Source organism: Pollicipes pollicipes, unplaced genomic scaffold (genome assembly GCF_011947565.3).
Source record: "Pollicipes pollicipes isolate AB1234 unplaced genomic scaffold, Ppol_2.1 Scaffold_4881;HRSCAF=5763_pilon_pilon_pilon, whole genome shotgun sequence".
In the NCBI taxonomy this organism is placed as follows: Eukaryota; Metazoa; Arthropoda; class Thecostraca; order Pollicipedomorpha; family Pollicipedidae; genus Pollicipes; species Pollicipes pollicipes.
Window position 1 is genome coordinate 47,165,270 of NW_023596576.1, and position 20,556 is coordinate 47,185,825.

Genomic DNA, 20,556 nt, shown 5'->3' on the forward strand with positions numbered 1-20,556 from the left:
GTTCCGGCTCAAAAGGAAAAGGTAAGCTGGGCAGACGAGCAGAGTGCACAAGGACGGCGGCAGATGATAGTGGTGCTTAGTGCTCACGTCCTGCGCAGCCATTGGACTCATATCCCCCCCCCCCTCTCATGATCACCGGCAACAGTGCACATATCATATCAAATGCACCCTCCGGCCAGTACACAAGACATCAACAGCACATCAGCACCCCATCAAAGTGCCTTGGTGTGAGACTAGTGCATTATGCAACAGGCCTGCCGTGGCCAGTGCTCCCCACGACCCTCGAGACAGCGAGCCAGCGGTCGTCAGACACCGCAGTGACGGTGACTGTCGACTCAGCTCTCCAGAGTGCCCCAGGCCGGCCTTGTGTCGCGTGCCGACATGGGGGGGGGGGGGGGGGGCGCAAGTGCTGCTACGCACGGAATCACGGCAGGCGGTGGAAACGGAAACTATAATCGATCGCCCTAAGCCTTGAACCCGATACTTTAACGATTGCAAGTTGCTCTGTTGCAACGTTCTTCGATGCTTTTTTCACTTAAAGGGAGTGTTCTACATCGGAAGACATTTAATCATCAGATACGATGAAAGAAGCTCACTTATAACTATTGGTGTGCCTTTTAAGTGGAAAAGAATGCTGTCGACAACACAAGTTCTCTATTTAGTTAATATGCTGCAGAATGGGTCACTATTTGATTACGTCATCGTACCTTGCACAACAGTGATTGAGAGCCAATTGATGGCCGTTATGTCTGGTAATTGTGCTAAAGAACGTCAGATATGAACGACTCAACAATCATATTTGTCTTGACCTTGACCGCCGCATGGGCAGTGGAATGACAAGATATGAATTTCATTATTATGGTGTCATGGATGCCTAGGTGACCTTGAAAAAGTCTCCAGAAAGTCTGCACATCTTCGCAGGTGTGAAGTTCAGAAACAAAAGGGCAATAGGAGAAGGATAGGGCTGTGAACTGCACCGAATGATCTTCAAGATGGCCATTTCAGTTCAGTACCCGATACAAATGTGGAACGCTCCCCTGAACCTACCACCAGTAAGACTGCTTTAGCGGCATGGGACGCAGGAGGTGAGCACAGGCGCATGTGTTCGTAGCAAGTAGATGGTCCAGAAACATAAGTGAACGAAGCTAATCCACATTCTGGAAGCCTATGCATATAGCTCTCACCAGAGCATTGGAATGGAATATTCCCCTTGCATGATATTTGCAGGCAGATGTACAACGGTGATAACGCCTGCGCGGAAAGTTACAAGTGCCGATGTATTAAGACCGGCTGACTTTTGGCCTGGCGAGGCCTGATACTCTCAGCCAATGAAATTGATGATTTCAGAGCAGCTCACGCATGCGGTGGCAGCAGTACTTCTCGGGGTGGTACTGTTTGCAGGGAGCGCAGCCGCAGACACCGCGTAGTTTTCGTCACCAAACCCGCCTTTCAAGCACGGTGAGTGACATGCGAGGCCGGGTCTAAAAGGGCAGCTTCCTATCCGTCTACTGGCGTTGCTATGGGCTGGACATCGCAGAACCCGAACGGAGTTCTACAGGTGGTCCATTTATCTACACAGCGCGGTTGGTTTCACTTCATTTTTCTCTCATCGTCGAGACACCAATTGTTAAAAGCGCCATCAAACTGGCGAATGCATGGTTTGCGCACGGGTGCGCGCATGAGACCGGCTGCACCCATCGCCCCCCACTTTCGCCGGCACAACTGTCGTTCTCCCTTTGTCAGAGTGTTGGTCTCATGCCGTGGAGACTCCGAGCTGCCGAGCTCTAGACCTGGCTAGGACTCATGTCCTTCAGTTACTCATCTAATCACGTGTTAATAGAACGTCACTGAATGCAGGCCTGCGGGCCTAATGCACGCGGGACAATCCATCATATCGCCTGTTCGGTGATTTGATGCGATTTTGTTTTATCTTTCTAGGAACTCGCTAGTGACTGAATGTTGCGCCATTTAATCGGCGATGATGCTTATTCCACGGACTCATAAGGTCGGTGGAAATGACCGTGACATGACACATTACTCATGGCTGGCGCTCTGCTAAGTATCTGTACTTGTACCACACCTAAGTTACTCGCCATATGTCTGCATATAGCGCACACATATGCATGCAAGCTGCGCATTAGCGAAGCCAGTGCATGGAAAAGCACTCGTATCTGACACACTTATAAGCACTCGCTACACGGCTGGCCGACGTCCGAAACCTGCGACCATTCCCGCCACGACCTGCGTCGCCGGCTCGGACCGCCGTCCGGTTCTCTCCACAGCCGGCCATTGTAGGGGGAACTGGACGGTGGTTCGGAGTGGAGGGGTGGGCCACCGTCTCCCCCCCCCCCCCCCCCCCCCCACAGCCGGCCGCTGCCAGACGACTCACGAGGGCCGTAGATCTGCTGCAGCTGGGCGTGCGGCGGTGGCGGCGGCAGCGGCGGCGGCGCAGCCGGCCGGCCGGCCGACACCGTCCAGCCGGCCGGGTACGGCGGATGAACGCTGTACAGGCCGGCCAAAGAGCGCAGCGTCGCCTGCGGCCGCGGCCGCGCCGAGCCCTCGCGGTCGCGCTTCTTGCGCTGCAGCCACAGCCGGAAGGCGTCCTGCTGGCCGTGCGCGCCGTGCTGGGCGCGGAACTCGGCCTCCGCCACCAGCGCCTCCTGCTGGCGCAGCAGCTGCACGCGCTGCTCGATCGCTTGCTGCTGGCGCTTCTTGCGCAGCCAGACGCGGAACGCGCGCGGCGCCTGCTCCTGAACGTGACACGCACCCAGGGAGGTTAGTGTCGAGCCACGCGGCCATGGGTGATGGGCCGTGTTATACACTGATAATCGGTTCACTGGAGAGGTTCACTGCAAAGGGTAGGCGGGGGGGGGGGGGGGGGGGGCCCAGCAGTGACGTAAAATTCCCTCATACTCGAAAAGTATGCATATATTTCAAAAAGCAGAGTTGTCAGACACGGGCTTAACAGAACGCCGGACGTTATCGTGCCTGTCAAAATGCCTCAAGCGTATCTGTCAGATAACGTCAGGCAGGTTCAGATCATCTTTACCGGCCATGCTTCACATTTTCTCCCGTCGAGTAAAGCTGATGCAGGTCAAGGAATTCGCCGTCTGCTTCCAAGAGTTGCCAGATCACCCTGAGGTCATTACATGACCTTCTGTAATTTTGACCTTGGGTGATCTCACGCTTGGAGGTTCACGTACGACTGCGCTATCGGTAGGCTTTAAAATATGCACTAGTCTTCTGCGTGGTTTTCAAGACCGTCAGATTTGACCCTGACCTTGGTCGACCTCCAAACTACCATAGACACTTTCCATCTGTTTTTGGCTAAGCTTCTCACGGGCCTGAAAGCTGGCTGGACGTTACCGCCTTATAGAAGGACTGAAATGATGTAAAGGTACCACGGAGGGAATCATTGTTGGGCCTATCGCCTTGTTCTGGTGCGTTAGGATGTTCGCAATGTTACCGTCAGTTAAAGGGAACGCTCCACATTTGGGAAAATTGAGGCAAGCATCAGATACGAAGAAGTGTGTTCACTTGCAATAATTTGTACGCTTTGAAGTCCAACAAGGCTGCTCCAGATAACACAATTTCATTATTTAACGGGTAAGCTCCTCGATTCACTGCCGTTTGATTGCGTCATGGGGCGTTCGCCTGACGTCGATGTCGCTGCCAGATGGCCGTGTCACCACTGTCACTTTAGCGGAACGGCTGACTCAATTATATAACCTCAAACCTGCCGAGAGACGGAGTGCGTCCCAGCGCGTGTTTCCAACACCACAACATCGTTATGTGTGCGTATTTCGACCGTTTCTCGTGGTGTTCTTACATATTGTATACTTGCATTGCCATGCTGGAGAATGGCGCTATTCTGCATTTCGCCATTCCCAGTAATGCCTCCTTCCTAACTCGTACCACTGCCCAAATGCCTGTACGATGTAGCGCAAAACGTTATTTGTGCTCGAAGCTTGCGTTCTAAACATCAAAATGTTTGCAGGGTAACTGATGACCGTTACCGTTGATTACCGTTGATGCCATGAATCCGCGGACGGACACCGGACACGAATATTTCGATGGATATTTTTGTTCTTGGTGTTTGACACTACAATGTTCAATGAGGCGGCGATACTTGCGTGACATTTATATGGTTACGAATGTCTGGGAATCTTGAAATAGTCTGCATGAAATAGTCTGCAAAAGTACACGGGCGTCCACCTTGGCAACAAGAGGGCTTTAGGTCTTAAAAGGGTATGACTGTGATCTGCACTAAATGATCATTAAAATGACCAGGTTAGTTCAAATCCCCCCACAACTATGGAACACTCCTCTTAATGCTCCCTAACACTAAAAAATAGCCTTAAAAATCCGCAAAACTTAATAATATCCCAAATGTGGAAACTCTACGGCCCTCATCGGATGTTATGGAGTCCTTACAAGACTTGATGATGCTTGGCTTTCAGTGATGTGCACATCACAACCCGAATTCTCTCCTTGGATTTGTGGGATCCAAACCGGGACCTTTTGATGGTGAGTCCAGTGCTCTATCCTCTGAACTAAGCGGGAAGATGTACTTCCCAAAGGACGTCCTTCCCGCTCAGCCCAGTTGGTAGAGTACAGTGCTGTAATCAGAAAGCCCTGATTCGGATCACAGCAACTCCAGTAAAATAATCCGGGTTGCGATGCGTACAAGACTGAAAACCAAACATCACTCAGTCCTTCCAAAGGCCCCATTACACCTGGGGATGCTCGGAGAGTTAACTGGCCGGAGCGTTGTATGCTTACTTACACGCCAGACGATAGCGAACGTCCCATCAACTTTGTCATCTGGTTAGGCGCATTTGTTAAGGCGTGACCTGGCGTAGCCTTGAACGAATTGAACTCCCGAGCTATTTCAATCAACCAACACGAACCAAGCGACCTTTGGAGGAATTCACGAGCACTGACGGCGTGCACAATTTAACCATGAACTGCCGTTAAAATCGAAGGACAATGAGACGAGGGGCACACACGAACCAAGAAGGCGCCGCAAAACAAATATTTCCTCTTTTCTTTTTCCGCGTCAAGCTTCGGGGGCGAAGCTATCGCTCAGTGAACCGACAGGGCGGAAAGTTGAAACTTGCAGGTCGAGTGTCAAGAGGTTTCAAATTGGGCGGGCCCAAATTTCACTACAACGTACGGAACGGTCTGGGAGCTGCGTCCGAAAAACAAAACTGGACGAACCGTTGCATCAGCTCTGTGCCCGGCGAAAGTTAGCAAAGGATGAGTTCCGTAGCCGAAGGACGACTTCTGGGATGAAAAGGTGAACAAAGCCGGCTCGTTTGCAGTCACAGGGTGACGCAACGGGACCACTAAACCGAAGTCATGGGTAGGGGATTAGCGTCTGAACCGAAGGCGACATGCCGGCCCGTTCAGGTGAGCTCGACCGGCGCCTATTCAGAGCGCGACATTTGAAGCCGCCACAGTGGCGAAACGGAAGGGCATTTGGTTTTCCAGGCCAATGGTGCTGGGACCGAGTCCGAGAACATGCGCTCTGCTCGATACGACAGGCATCTGAAGCCATCTGGCAATCAGTTAACAAGTGTTAACCACGTGCAGCGTCTTTCGAGCGAACACATAAGAACGTGTTTCTTATTTTCCTGCTTTCAACCAGGAGCAAACGTGACTTGAACAATCCATTCGTTGTCATTGGGGTTCTACGGACACACTCAACTACTGGGCCTATATGGCGTTGCCTGCTTCTCAACTCTTAGATTCTCTCAGGTTCCTTAGGTTCCCAGAGGCGCAGCTTGACACTTTCGGTACCCGAATGATCAACTAGCATGCCGTAATCCGTACGAGTTGGTGATGCTCCGCTGACCTGAGCGTAACACGTCGTGGGAATGCATCACAAACCCTGGCCCGTTCCCACCTGTTTGATGTGTGCTTCCTGCTTGCGTTTTTTGGCACCGCTCTTCCTGTCCTTGAGGGCCTGCGCCCGCTCCTTCTCATGCTGCACGAGCCACTGCTGGAAGGTCAGCGACGGGTCCTGGGAGGCCGGCCGGCGCCGGGTCGGGGACCGGGCAGCGGCGGCCGGCGGCTGGGCCGACAGCTGACCAGCTCTGGTGACAGGTCAGTGGAATGGCATCAGCCACTGGCCCACGGACGGACGATCGGGGGCTCATTAAAACAAGGCTCAGCGCGTGCACATCGTCCTTAGGGCCATTACACCGCACACAGCGTGCTACGCAGGCGGCCTCGATTGATCTAGTGGCCTGGCATCGTACAATTCTGCCCCAGTGCTCTTTACATGCATCATTATAATTCCTACAATAGAAGTCACCTTACTATGCACATGCGTATTGCCATACCATACATTGCCCGCTCCTTTCCTCATAGCTTTTTTTAACGCGAACACCCAAACCACAAGCGCTGATACTAAAGCTGATGACATACAGTACTGAAGCCCAGGAAAGGCCCGTCACAGACACTACCCTCCCTTTAGCAGCGCGTCGGCCCGCTCCGGTACTGACCGCTGCTTGGGCCGCTGCCAGAGGCCGGCCGGCGGCGCTGACCTCGCCGGTGCCGAGTGTGGCCTCTGCTCGGGCCTCTCCGGCGAGGCCCCGGCCGGGCCTTTGACAGGGCTCGGCCGGCGGGTCGGCGAGGCCCCGCCGGCGCCGCGCGCCGCGTGCGCCCCCCTGATGGAGGCCACAGGAGCCGCCGTAGCAGGCTTCGGCGAGGTGGCGACACGCGGAGCCCGGCGGCTGGCGGCGGCCACGGGGCTCGCGCCCTTCGACGGGTCCCGCTTCCTCTTATGTCGCGGCATGGTGGTGATTTGGTGTTGGGTGCCCGTCAGACCGAGAGACTGCTGCTGCGAGGCCTGTGGCGACGTCGGCGGCGGCTCCAGGCCGTCTCCGGACCAGCCGTCGGTGCTCGATTCACGGCTGGTGGAAGTGTGGTCGTCCATAGACTCCACGGCGCTGTCCACAGACTTCGGGCTGTCCGTTTTGCGGGCGTCCGACTGCTGACACGGGCCAACATCGTCGCTGCGAGCCTGGATATCCGCCTTGCCCTGGCTTTGGACCTGCTGGCCTGCTCGAGTGTCACGACTACCACGTACAGACAAAGCCATATTCTCAAGAGCGTTGGCGTTGCCTGGTTGGTCTTCCTCGCCCCCACCATCCTTGCGCTGCTGCGGCAGCTGTTGGCCGCACTTATCTCTCGCCAGGTCCAGCTCATCCTGGCCTGATGAGGCGCGGGCGCCGGCGTCCGGCTCAGGGTCGTCGTCGGACGGTGCCGGGGCGGTGCAACCGCGCGCCGGATCCTCCCGCTCCGTCTGCGTCTGGCTACTCCGCACAGCCGTCGGCTTCAACTGCCGCACCGCCCGCCACTCGGTGCGCGGCTGCGACTGCAGCTCCGGCTCCGGCCGCCGTACTGGCTCCGGCTTCCGCACTGGCTCCAGTTCCAGTACCGGCTCTGGCTCTAGAACAGGCTCCGGCGCCGGCTTCGGCTCCAGCACCGGCTCCATCTGCGGGTCCCGCTCCAGCTCAGGCGGTTCCTCGACCGGCGTCATGCTGCTATAGCCGGTGTCCGAGCGGGCCGGCCGCACCACGCAGTCGGCGTCGTCGTCCGTCAGCGACAGAACAGACAGGCAATCGTCGGCCAACTCGTCTGGAGACTGTAAATTTTGAGAGTCACTAAAACCCCGCCGAACGTTGCTGGCATGAGCCCCCCTATAAGCATACGTACTTGTGGACGCGCCACCCACTGACTTCGACACCCCATGGCCACTCCTTGACATGGTCGTCCTGCTCTGAATCTTGGTCTTGCGGTGGACGCCGGCGGCCGCCGTCGGCGACATGCCCGCAACAGAGCCGCTGATGGTGGAGACGTGCGTTGAGGGGAGTGGAACGTGCGAGCTCTTAGGAGGATCGGGAACCTTCGGCATCGGGTGTGGTGGCGCGCTGATGGAGGTCTCGATATCAGCTACCTTCTCATCCGTTTCGTACTTGTTCAAGTCGAATGGCTCATCCTCGTCGTCGTTCTCATCTGCCAAAGAACAAAAGCAAGAAGGGATTTTTTGGATACGACTGCGGTTGTAAGACCATCCGCCCATGTATTCAATCCGAGGCTTTCCCGTGTGTCATATACTTTTACAGACACAGCTGGAACATAACTGACGGATACAAATAAAAAATTAACGAACATTGCACACAACTAAAAATATGAAACGATTAGATCGTTTACAACAACTGCACGTGAGAGCCCATCATTTTTACAAAAGGCACAGCCGTTTCAGTGCAGATTTTTTATTTTTCATTGCTGGTGCATAGACGGTGCACCAAATCGGTGAGATCTTCATAATCATTGAACATCCGCAGCAAATTGGTATTTATAACATGAAACATGCACATGATGTTCGTAAAACCTTAATTTGAGAATATTTAAGGGATGGTAGAACAAGAAAATCAGGAAGAAACAAAGGAGGCATCGCACCACTCCATAGCCAAAGACGATCCACCCGTACCTGAAGAAACGCAAGGCAAAACGGAATCTGAGCACGGAGACCCAGATGCCCCAAACGTCAATGGGACCGGTGAGCAAGATGTATCGGACAAAGGAGAGGCAGATGCCCCGAACGTCAATGGGACCGGTGAGCAGGATGTACCGGAGACCGGAGAGGCAGATGCCCCGAACGTTAATGGGACCAGTGATCAGGATGTAGCGAAGACCGGACAGGCAAATGACCCGAACGTCAATGGAGCCAGTGCCCAGAATGTAAGGATAGATCAGGGCGCAGCGTCCAAACACAGTTTAAAAAATGCAAGTACAAGCGACACTGGAAAAACGGACGAGACTGTAGACAATGACCCACAAACTTCAGCCAGTGTGACTTCTAAAAAGTCGGGCCTTGCAGAAAATACTCCTCCGAGCACTGTATCAAAGGAACAGAATGCAGCACCAGAAGAGGAAACAAATCCAAACGAAGCGGTCCAACCAGGTCAAATTTCCTCAGATAACACTCATGAAAATCAGGAAAATACAGAAACGAACGGAGCAGAAGGCTCTCCGCTCGAAGAAGCACAAGCAAAGCCGGAAGACTCCGAAGCTCCTGAAGCCCAGAGCAATCCTCCACGGGATGTTCGTAGTAATCACGAAAACAATGCAGAATCTGTACATGAGGATGCGGTGCACGAAAGCGGCGACGAAGAGTGCGAGGACGGGGAAGAGGACACAGAAGAGACGTGTTCTGAAGATAATTCCAGCAACCCGACTTCTTCAGTGAGCCCTGAAGAAGCGGCTGACGTTTTACAAGAATTGCCACCAAAATCTGCTATGTTAGTTCCGATCCCAGAACCAGATTTTAGTGTCTTAGCTGACAGAGAAAAGCTCTTTCCCCGACCAGCGCTATCAAATCCCAAGGTGACCTATCAGCTTAGCTGTAAACAGCTGGGCGTGGTTCCCATAAGCCAATACTTACGGTCCTTGGACACGTACGCCGAAGACCTCCGCCTACAGAGCTACGGCCTAACCAGGCTGGACATGCTTCCACTGTGCCACTCCCTGGCATACAACACGACCGCCACCACCCTGAACCTGAGCAACAACCGCCTTGAGGACGACGTCCTGCCCAACATCGAGGCCATGATGAACGACAACAGCTTCATTGGCGCAATCAACCTCAGCCGCAACAACCTGACGGGGCCGGGGCTGGACAGCCTGCGGGTGATGCTCAGCAATAACTACACACTGACCTCGCTGGACCTGTCGCACTGCCACCTGCTGGACGTTGACGCGCCCGCGCTCGCCGCCGTCATCGAGGTCAGCCTCAACCTGCGCCAGCTCAACCTTGGCTACAACGAGCTCTCCGAGTGCGGCAAGGTGCTGGGCACCGTGCTGACCGCCGACGAGGGGCTGGAGACGCTCGACCTCTCCTGGAACACGTTCCGCGCGCGCTCGGCGCGGGACCTGCTGATGGGCCTGCGCGCGAACAGCCGCCTGCGCCGGCTCGACCTCGCTTGGAACAGCCTCGGGCCGGACGTGGCGCGCGGCCTGCGCGACCTGCTCAAGAAGAACACCACGCTGGCCGAGCTGGACGTGTCGCACAACCGACTGCGCGACCCCAGCATGCGACCCATCGCCATCGGGCTGCGCAAGAACCAGACGCTGGAGAAGATCTGGCTCGGCCACAACCCCGTGACGCCAGTAGGCGCTCTGGCTCTCATGAAGGTGCTGCCCAAGGCGAGCGTCGGTTATGTGGACCTCTCCCAGATCGAGGTCAGCAGTGACTTTGTGAAGATGAAGGAGAAGCTCGATCAGGAGGCGATAACTGTGGTGCATGGGACGATTAACAAGAACATGGTGCTTATCGCGCCACCCCAGAAGAAGGGCAGGGGTCCTCCGCCACCCGTAATTAAGAAGAAAAAGTGAACGCATGCCATGCTCTTTCAAGTGCAGTGTTTTAATTCGACAATGCCTCGGTGTAATTGTAACGCATATAACAGCGACTCTTATCGTGCACTGACTCGCGTTCGTGGTAATACTTTTGGTCAGTACAGATGCCAGTCGGTGCTTTTTATGTTTCGAATGCAAGTTCATAAAAGCTTGACCAGGGCACAGAATGGAACAATGAGCTATGTCTCGGAAGCATTGCGGGGGCATGTTAACGAGCCGTTTAGCTTCTTGTTGTTTTCGCGTCCTTGTGCGAGGGCACGTCTGGCGCGGTCCCAACCGCGCGACCCGCAGGGTCAACTCAATTTAAGGCTCTCAACGCAGCTCCCTCGAGGGTAGGAGGAAGCGCCTCAGAACCAGTTCCTTCTGGCCGGGTAGGCCGAGTAGGCTGTTCGGGGAGGGGAGGTGGTCAAGCCTCCCACGCCGCCGGCACAGTGGGATACCGGCCGGCCAATCCGGCGCAACGTCAACCTGGTCGGTACGCTGTACCCTCTGCGCGGCTTCGATGCGGCAGGTCCGATCCCATCTCACGAAGGCTTCCCGTCCAAGTGTCTGGATCAGGTGGGCTGGCGCTTGACACGAGCTGTCGTCATGCAGTGTGTCAGGTCACGGACGGCCGCTCGAGCACATGGTATGTCGATGACTGCGGGCCTGTGAGCGCCACGCCGCTGCCTGATTGGCCAGTCCGGCCACAGCCTCGTTGCTCTGGAGTCACCACGACAGAGGACACAGTGTAGGGTTATGGTCATCCGTTATTGGGTTAGACCTGTTGGACGGTTCAGACATTTCCCGTGCGATATGTACCTTTGTTGCAGCTCTGATCCGCTTTGCGACAGTTGGGCGTCGTGGAAAGAATCCGAGCATAGGAATGATGCGTGCCCGAGCTCTGGACTGTTCCGGCAACGCTGAGTTGTTTCAGTGTCGGTAGTCGTGAAAAATCACAAAACTCCTCGAAGCAGGCTTCCCTTCTCTACCTCAGCGACAGCAGCTTTGTGCCGCGCCGCTGGCCGGCAGCTGGAGGTGTGCCGCAGGTTCAGCGGAGTATCTTTGTCACACCAGGCTGATGCTTGTCACAAGTTGGCGTCAAGACTCATTTCTGCGAGCCGTCGGAAGATCCGCGGAGGCCTTTCACGGTTGACATTTGCAGCAGCGTTACCCAGCGCTCCTGCCTCTGGACGTCCAAAATGTCTGCCCTTTAGCGGTTAGGAGCCGCACTCATCCACAGTGCCTCTTCACGCTGATCTTTTGTGTCCTGACAACCTTCGGTCTGGAGATGGTTGTTCTTCTGTCTTCATTGCCGCATGGCATGGTCCTTTCGGTTACTTCGATGGCTTCCAGGGAATCACCCTTTATCTCGCCAAATGGTGGAGCTATAGTGTGGGGTCAGTTACCCATGGTTTTATCGGGATATTTGTTTGCCCGTTTATTCTGAGCGGTGTCCTGGTGGTTTGTATTTTACTTTGAATCGTTAGGCGGACGGTGCCGTTGCTCTTGTTGGTCTCCCACTTTACTCCGGTGAGGAGATTTATTGACAAAGTCGTGAGGTCGGGGACCGATCTTCCTCCTATACTTTCCTCCTCCCTCCCTCCTTCTCCTTTTGTCACATCTGACGAGGATAGCTCATGTAGATATGCAATTGCATGCGGTACGTGCAAAATTTGTTTCTGGATTTTCTTTACTAGCCCGCAGAATGCCGCGGAAATAGTTTTTATCTCCTCGCCAATTGTTCGATGGCTTTTAAATAGCCTTCTTTCAGCATCCCAAAAGTACAAATTTGGTGGACAAGTCCAAACAATGAGGTGCCCGCTTCAACGTTAAGAGCTACCCAACTGCATTCTCTCGGGATGCGTGTTAAGCCACAGCTTGATCCCCTTGGCGATGTAATGCGGCGCGCTGTCCTGAAATCCAGGCACGTTTCTTATAATGCCACATTTCCATTCATGAGCAGCCCCGACTGTGTTTAGCGCCTCGGTGCATCGGAAAGAGCTGCTCTCGCGAAAGATATACGTAATAATGCTAAACGAGGACGCGAACTGCACGCATGTCACGAACCAACTGTCAGAAACGGGTACTGAATTTTGAAATGGCTCTTTTGAAATTTTAGTGAAAGTTGAAACGGTACACAGTGGTTGTATGGGAAGGAAACAGGGTTGTGTTCATGTCTGACAAGTGTCTCAAGCGTGCGCCCAAAGCGATAGAGATTCTCGCTGAAATCAATAAGGTGCTTCAATGTCGCAGTGTTCGCAGTACACTGCGACTGCAGTGTCCACGCCACTACACCCGCTGGCGCACGGTGCGTGTACCGACAGCACCACCGGTCAGCACCCGGCAACAACCACCGCCCGCTGTCAAAACTGCAAACTGCCTGATGACCAAGCAGCATATGGCTTCTAGCACGTAGTTACATGCGATGGATAGTCATGGCGCATGGCCATCGGAGTTGCTATGCTTTCAAGCTGAACAATGAAATCGTCCCTGGTGCTCGGAGTCTTGCACACATTAGACGTCTATTAAGAACGTACACGCCGTGCTTCCGCATCAGCGTTGACAACGTGTTTTCCTAAAACTGCCCTGCGAACCGTTAATTTCCGAACCCTTCTTCATGCCTATGTTGGCGGTTATTTAAAAGCCCTGCCAATGTTGCGGGTTCAATGAAAACGAATATGATCAATCCATAGTGATCTATGGGATGTGCTTAGAGGACTACGAGAAAATGCAAACTGTAAACATAGCAATGTTTTTTTATCGAGTGCTACATGGCAACATGTAAAAAGGCGTCATACCAGAATAGGTTATGCGGTAGACGGCAACCCACAAAAGACGACACGTAAAATAGGTGACAAGTCCCGATGGCAAATGGTAAAACGTGCCCGTGTTAAAATAGCGACGTTTCAAAATGGTGAGTACGACCAAATGGGGAAATAAAAACGTTCCAAAAAGATAGAAAAAATATAAAAAGACATAATACAACAGATAGAAAAGAAGAAAAAAGATGACCGATCAAAAAACAAGCACAGGAAAAACGACTGTTCGCAACATACAATGTTTAGGAGCTCGGAATACGATGGCTTGCAAGAGCGCGGCATGCCAAACTGGAGAATCACTAAGCCAACACTGGCTGAATGGCGACTTACGAAAAATCAAACTGTGAAATCGTGAATAGCCAATTTATGAACGACAAAACACTTCGAATGTTGTATGCAAAAGTGCCTATGTAAACATTACCCCTCTACTAAGGTGCATCCCAGAACATGGGTGTATAATGACAAGCTGTGGACAAGCACGGCTGGCAAAAATGGAAACAGGGAGCGAATCTGACGGGAAAACCCAAAATTTACTGCAGAAGTTCACTACGGTACTACGGGAGCAGTGAGAGAAGTGGTGTCCGGTGGCACGCATTACTGGGTATCGGTTAGTTTCCGCAAAACCAGCCCCCTTTCCACACCACGTTTGTGTTTCTCACGCACGTCAAGCTTTCGGTACGTTGGCGTCGCCCTGTTTCATCTAGATTGGTCAACTTCCAGCACCACACGAATGGAATGATAGAGCGATCGCCCGGCTGCTGACGTGTCCGTTACCACGCTTTTAGAAGGAGAATCAAATCAAGCAATATCCCGAAAACGAGCTGCATTTTGTACTAATGGCTTTTGTGGTACTGGCCCATGCACATCAAACTGTGGCTCTGCTTCAGCTCTGCCATTTTGGACCAGTTTGCAAAATGACGCTATTGAAAACAATTCCGTATGGAATTGACATGTCTCAGTGTTTGCCAAAAAGTACAAGCAAGCAAACGTAAGCTAAGTAGCTAGTTATAGTTGATAAAAAAGAAACGGTTTCAGCCAATAGATTTTCGACATTACTGGCTGTGAGTTATGTTAAGGTAATTGTTAGCGAGCAAACGGGCCGTCGCTGCCGGTGCGGCGGCGGCGGCTCCGCGAGGGTGTGAGCGGCCCCTCTGCCGATTGATTCCGAACATCTGTGGCCCATGAACCCACGTAGGTTTATGGGGACGCGCGGGCGAGGACGCACGGTCCCTGCCGAGCAATCCACGTTCAGGCTCCGACGGCGCGGCTCGATGCGAGCCTAGTCCACGTTCAGGCTCCGACGGCGCGGCTCGACGCGAGCCTAGTCCACGTTCAGACTCCGCCGGCGCGGATCGACGCGAGCCGCGACAGCGTTTACGACGACGACGACGACGACTTCGGAGTGTGCGACGCCGCCCTTCCAACCCCTCTCTCACCTTTGCCTTGCAACTCTTTGGCTAATAGAGACTCTTTTCTTTCAACGTCTCATGTCGGTGGTCCTCCGAAATACTAACGAACTCTTTCGCACGAACAGTAATCACCTTTAATATACCGGGAAGTACTGGTAAAACGTCTGTGCAATACTAAATGACAATGTTAGGACGGAAGCCGGTGGTGTAGGCGGCGCTACCATACCTTTGATCAGATCAATCTTTCCTGTAATCGCGCCTCATCTTCTGCGCATTGTTAATAGTTCGCTAGGGTCCGGCAACGTACCGTCCGTACGAAAAATGTACCGTCCGTACAGGAAAAAGCTGCCGTGACGTCTTTGCATAAAACCGGCGATCAGAACGACCCAAAAAAGTTTCGGCATAGTTCGACCCTGTCAGTGGTAGCAAAACGTTGCGCGCGAATAGTCGGCAACCAGCCTGAATCCTACATGCCAAAACAGCACGTTATATATCCCGAGCAGCATGTTTTCTGCCCAGGTCACCCCACGGAGTCGACGGTGTTCGGCACTGTCAACTTGCTAACCAGTAACACAGATCGTAGCTTAATCATGACACTGGCGACGACCGGCACGTTGAAAGCTTTTGACAGTCTTCAGCCTTGCTGGCTTCTGGAGGCTTGGTTGGTACGGGGTTGGTGAGCCACTGGTTCCGTGGCTGGCTTGCGGGCCGTTCGCGGCGTGTCTAAGGTGACGAAACTGCACTCCCGGTCACGCACGGCGTAGATCAGGGGAGAATTTTAGGATCAATTTTGTTTGCGCATTTACTTATGGTCTTTTTCTAGCACTACGTCCGCCGACGACGCTCAGATTATTAACACCTGCCCTGGTGGATAGCTGAATATCCCTCGCTCGGGTAGGTTAATTTGACCGCCTGAGATCTAAGAAACTAAGAGGGCTAGATACACTGAATTCACAGCGTGCTGGCCTGTACGTGAATTCGCTTGTGTCAAATTTGAGGCTTCTGGGTTATGACCTTCGAGTTAAATAAGGTCAAACAATGTCAAACTCCAGACTGGTGTCTCAAGAAGCCAAAGCCCTTCTCATGCAAATACCATGAGCCCAGATCCCTGTTCTAAGCAAAAGAACACAGGTGCTCATTTAAGAGCAGTAACCTTGTGTGACCTTTCGGAGGTCATGGTGACCGAAATCATACAAGACTGCTTTAATTTTTTCATTTGAAAAGAGTCAAGGATTACGCTAGGCAGTATGTTCCTAAAACAAAATGTTAACCTGCGTAATTTTAGCTCAGGGACCTATTCTGACTTTTAAGAAGTCCATGGAAGATGTACAACGCGGTTCCTCTTATCAATAAATTCAAAACGAACACACTACACCAGAGATGTATGGCTTCGTCTAACACTCCGTTATTGCATCAGATTGAATAATTCCCCAGAAATTATACTCGCGGAATCCATGGCCTGACTGACCTGCCATAGATCAGTAATCTTACAAGGTACACCTAACTATTTGAGAGCAAACGATCCGCTATTCAAATGTCTAAAGCTATGCCAAATTTGGTGCCAGTACCCCATGCCGTTCGGCAATCATTCCGAAAAAAACCAATGGAGGTCAAATTGACCCCCGCCCGAACGCGCCAATATTACCAACCTTCATGGTTGGATGAAAACCTTCAGAATCGTTCTAAATTGCCTTACGCTGAATCGACTCAAAATTGGTCTCGTCAAACTGATCTTTCGCTTGTAAAGTCTGCTCAACACGGGCAAGAATAAATTTTTAGGCCAACATTAGGGAGGTAAAAATTAAACCCTCGCCTTCAGTAAAGGTTCTTAGAATCGTTGTTTATGCTAACCTAAATTGGAAGCATCAGGTATCTGCCACTGTTTTACGGTGTTACGGCACTTTATAGGGTCTAGCCAAATGAAGCCATCAGCTTCCAGCTGAAACTGAATATCGAGATTGAAGGACTCGTTCATTTCCACATAACATACTGCCCCACGGCGTGGGTTGGTTACTCACAAACGCAAAAACAAAGGATTCAAAAAACGTTACATTTTGACGCCAGAACTCTAATCAGTGAAATGAACTGTATGTCTGTATGATGAAATAAACTATATGTCTCCCACCCTGAAAACGCTCCGGTGGCACGAAACTGACGAACTGTTGGCCGAGCGCGACTTTCTAGCTCTCCACTACCTAGTACGGTCACCACCGGCGCTAGAGAGTTCACATGCCCTTGTGGTCTTGCGCTGTGCCGTGTCTGTCCGGTCTTCACGAGGCTCTGAAAGCCTTCTGTTACAGACCCCGCGTGTCCGAACTGAACTCGCCCGCCTATCACTTGTGTGCCCGCCGTCACCACCTTTCCGTGGCTATTTGCCCCATGGTGAAGAATCAAATGATTCCCGACCCGAACCAAACCACAACCACCAAATTAGCATAGGGCAAGCGTATTCTTGTCTCTTATTGCGAACAGGATCATAAGAGCGACTGATAGATCCAGAGAAGTGTTCAATATAACGATTATGTGGGGAGAGCACAAATCAAACCACGGAAGTGAGCTCTCGGTATATCACTCATGACTGGACGCACCAGGTCGGTGGAGACACTGACCCTGTTTTGACTACTGTGGCGGATATTTGCGGCTCGGTGTATGGGGCAATGTCAACTTACAGTCGGTGCTTACCCGTCGGTGAGCTCTGGGCTCAAGGGCTCAACCCCATGTGAGATATCCTCGACAACTGGCAGATTGCATTTGAAACAAACAAGACCTCTGCCAGACGGCGACACCTGGAGCGAGTTCAAAAGGAAGAAATGACATCGGAGTACCTTCACCTCCGATGCCAAACCCTAGTGTAACACACATAATCATGCTTGATTAATATGAAAGGACGACAACCTGTCTCCCACGCCACTCCGCTGCAGCGAAACGGCTGCTTACCTGTTGGCGGCGGGATTCGTCGCATAGAGATGGCACGCATCTGCACCCTGTTGTTGAACTTGATTTTTCTCGGCCGGTTGCTCTCCACGGGGGTTTCGTCCTCCTCGTGCACCTTGTTGATTTCGCGTAGTTTCTCTTCAATGTCATACGGAGGATGATCGGGCCCTGTAAGGAAATGAAGTCGCTGAACTTAAAACGACAGTCGATAGCCCTTGCTATCAGCATCCTCCAAAAAAAAACCTGACCTTCCATGTGTCATATGATTGGTGGCCTTACAACAACTCACAAATCCTCAAACGCGTCTGGTGACCTCGAGGCCCTCTAGTACCCGTAATGATAGTCATTTAGTCTCGCAACAGGGTCATCGAAAGAGTCTCCAGCAGTTTTGGACTAGAACTCTTCTGGCTCTTCGTAACCATTTCAGGCCTGTGGGAGAAGTGATTGGATGGCGGTGGGGGCCAGACTACTCACACCTGGGAGCGCCCGCCGGGACTTAGCCCCCACCAGGACTCAGCACAAGGTATGTGCTCGGTGCCCGGACGGGACCCCGCAGGGGGGGGGGGGCACTTGAGCCCATGCATGGCTGGAGCATGTAGCTCGCCCTGGATAGTCGGGGCGTCGTGTGAATGAGGAAAGACAGGCGGATGAGCCCCTGCATTTTGGTCGGAGACATCGCACAATTTTAACGAAAATAAAGGATCAAGGCTAGGAAATCAAAGAATTTGTCCACCCTTGCTTTTCATGTGACCTGCAACGGCCTATGACGACCTCCTTGGGAATTTGGTCTAAAAAATTATTAGGTTTACTGGCTCGTTTATGACAGATAGTCACCTCGAATTCTTTCGGTTCTGGCAAATCTTGTTATTGTTTAACCTAACATGGCCTTCAAAGGTGACCAGATATCGTCTGCGCTATTATGATCTTGGTTGACCCAAGACCAACTCAGTTGATGCATTACAAAAAAGGACCATAGGGGGAATGAAAAATTCGAAATGTTGCATCTACAAGCACGCATAGTCTGCAAAGTGTAAACCTTCAAAAATTATTCGCGTATCTACCTGGCTTGATCTGACATCGAAATACATTTACGGTACAACGTGTCAAACTGACTACGTGGTAGCACGTAAACATCTGACTAGTTCATCTGGAACAGCTCATAATTTATTTTAGAAAAGTCGGGGACATATTTTCAACTTCCAGATAGCCGAAGTTGGATCGTTGCAAAAAAAACAAACAAAAACAGACGGGATGTTTTTCCAAGCGATATAGTGCAGACACACTCACGCTTACCCTGCCGCACAATGAACATGATACGTACAAAAGTAGGAGTAATCATCGTCGTCCTCCTCTTCGTTCTGCGACCTCCAGTCGGCGAGCACGGATGCTTCGATGTCGTATTGCCCAGCAACGGATAGGCCGGAGAAGTCATAGTCGTCGTCATCGGCCATGCCAGTGCAGCCTGCGAGTGCAGGGGCGGGGCTAGGTGACAACGACATAGGCACGAACAGATGACACGAGCCTCGTAGACAAAACAAAGACAAACTGGTCTTTATTTTGGAGCGCTGTAAGACTGTTCACAGGACCCCAGATGCGAACTCATTGACCCAAGAGGGCTCAGGCGATCAAGATAAATGAAACAATCGAAGGGTTTCTAGGTGCCCGGAGAGCAAAGCAAGGCTATGCAAAGCCTTTCAAGGCACAAATTACCATTGCAGTTGACGCACCCTTATAACTCAATAACTACGCCTTTCAAGGGTTCTTGGGAAGGTCAAACAACCAGTCATGCAAGAAACAGGCCTGCAGCGCGCGACACACGTCATACTGCTAGAGGTCTACGATATAGGCGGAATTTAAAAATGTTTGTGCTATGGTATTTTTTAAATGTCGGTTTTCTAACACATGCCTGTGACAATTCAGTAAGGTCTGATCGAGCAGCCAGCTCACGGGAAAGAATCAGTTCCTATGAAAATACATATGTAAGTTCAGAGGAATACGACAAGGTTGGGCCGGTCGGACGTCCCAGACTATCAAAGTCTTTCGAAGCAATAGAAAGGTAGCTTCGAAACAGTCAAGAGGAGCGTGAAAAATCAAACGGCAGTGAGGAAATTTATGTGGTAAAGGATCAGCCGATGCGGCCTTCTCCGGTCGTTTCATGATGATCTATCCAACCTTGAGGGCCTTGAGATGCTGCTGACTTGACGGGCATAACCGGCATAAGAACCTTGTAAAAAAAAAAACGGCGGGGGGGCGCAACCATTTTTTAAAGCGAAAGGGGGCCAGTATTTTTCCTGGGTAACGGCACCAGAGGTACAAGGTCCCACGCAGGTGCATGTAGTAAATTAGTGGTGCAATAGTTAAATGACAGAAAATACGTAAAACCCCGGGCACAGCCTTCCGCCAACCGACCAACACATCCCACACATCCGACCGACACATTCCCCAATAATGTGACATCTTCAGATCGTGCAAATGTGATTAGCAGGAAGGATGATCAATGTTTTACATTTGCGAAGAACAATCATCGAAGGAGACATATGTATATGCTAGGACAAAGACAAAGACAAAGACCCAACGAAGACGATGCTAAATCATAATGCAAACCACAATGCTACATTACGCCTCACCTCATACTTCCGAGAACTTGCAGCAGTCAGGTTTTGGTAGAAACGTTAACATACGGTTCATGTTTGGCCTTCTGCTTATAAAAATACGGTTACCTAGTTAAACAGACGCTTTCAAGTCAAAATTTCTTCCCGGAATACAGTGCAGAAACGCGGATACGCTTGCGTTCCATAGTACAGCACTGATTCACCAAGAACGATCGAGACCAGTCACACCACCCACCATCATGCGGCCACCCATCGACTGAATTTCCAGACGATTTGTTTACCTGCGGCAACTTGTTTCTATGGCAACTGGTGGAAACATTGGAAAATGGCAGGCATGCTCTGATCGCAATTATTTCGGATCGTGCTATT

At 51.9% G+C, this 20,556-nt stretch overlaps 1 protein-coding gene across 1 annotated transcript; it reads right to left on the minus strand.

The window, feature by feature from the left end:
* Positions 1-6,123: 6,123 nt before the first annotated feature.
* Positions 6,124-20,431, minus strand: LOC119100485 (clumping factor B). The gene is made up of 5 exons (XM_037223575.1): positions 20,203-20,431; positions 18,897-19,037; positions 17,579-17,743; positions 6,669-8,025; positions 6,124-6,130 (listed from the first exon to the last, which is right to left on the minus strand). The coding sequence occupies exons 2-5, from the start codon at positions 19,024-19,026 to the stop codon at positions 6,124-6,126; spliced, it is 1,659 nt and encodes a 552-aa protein (XP_037079470.1). The 5' UTR covers positions 19,027-19,037; positions 20,203-20,431.
* Between the last annotated feature and the right edge of the window lie 125 nt (positions 20,432-20,556).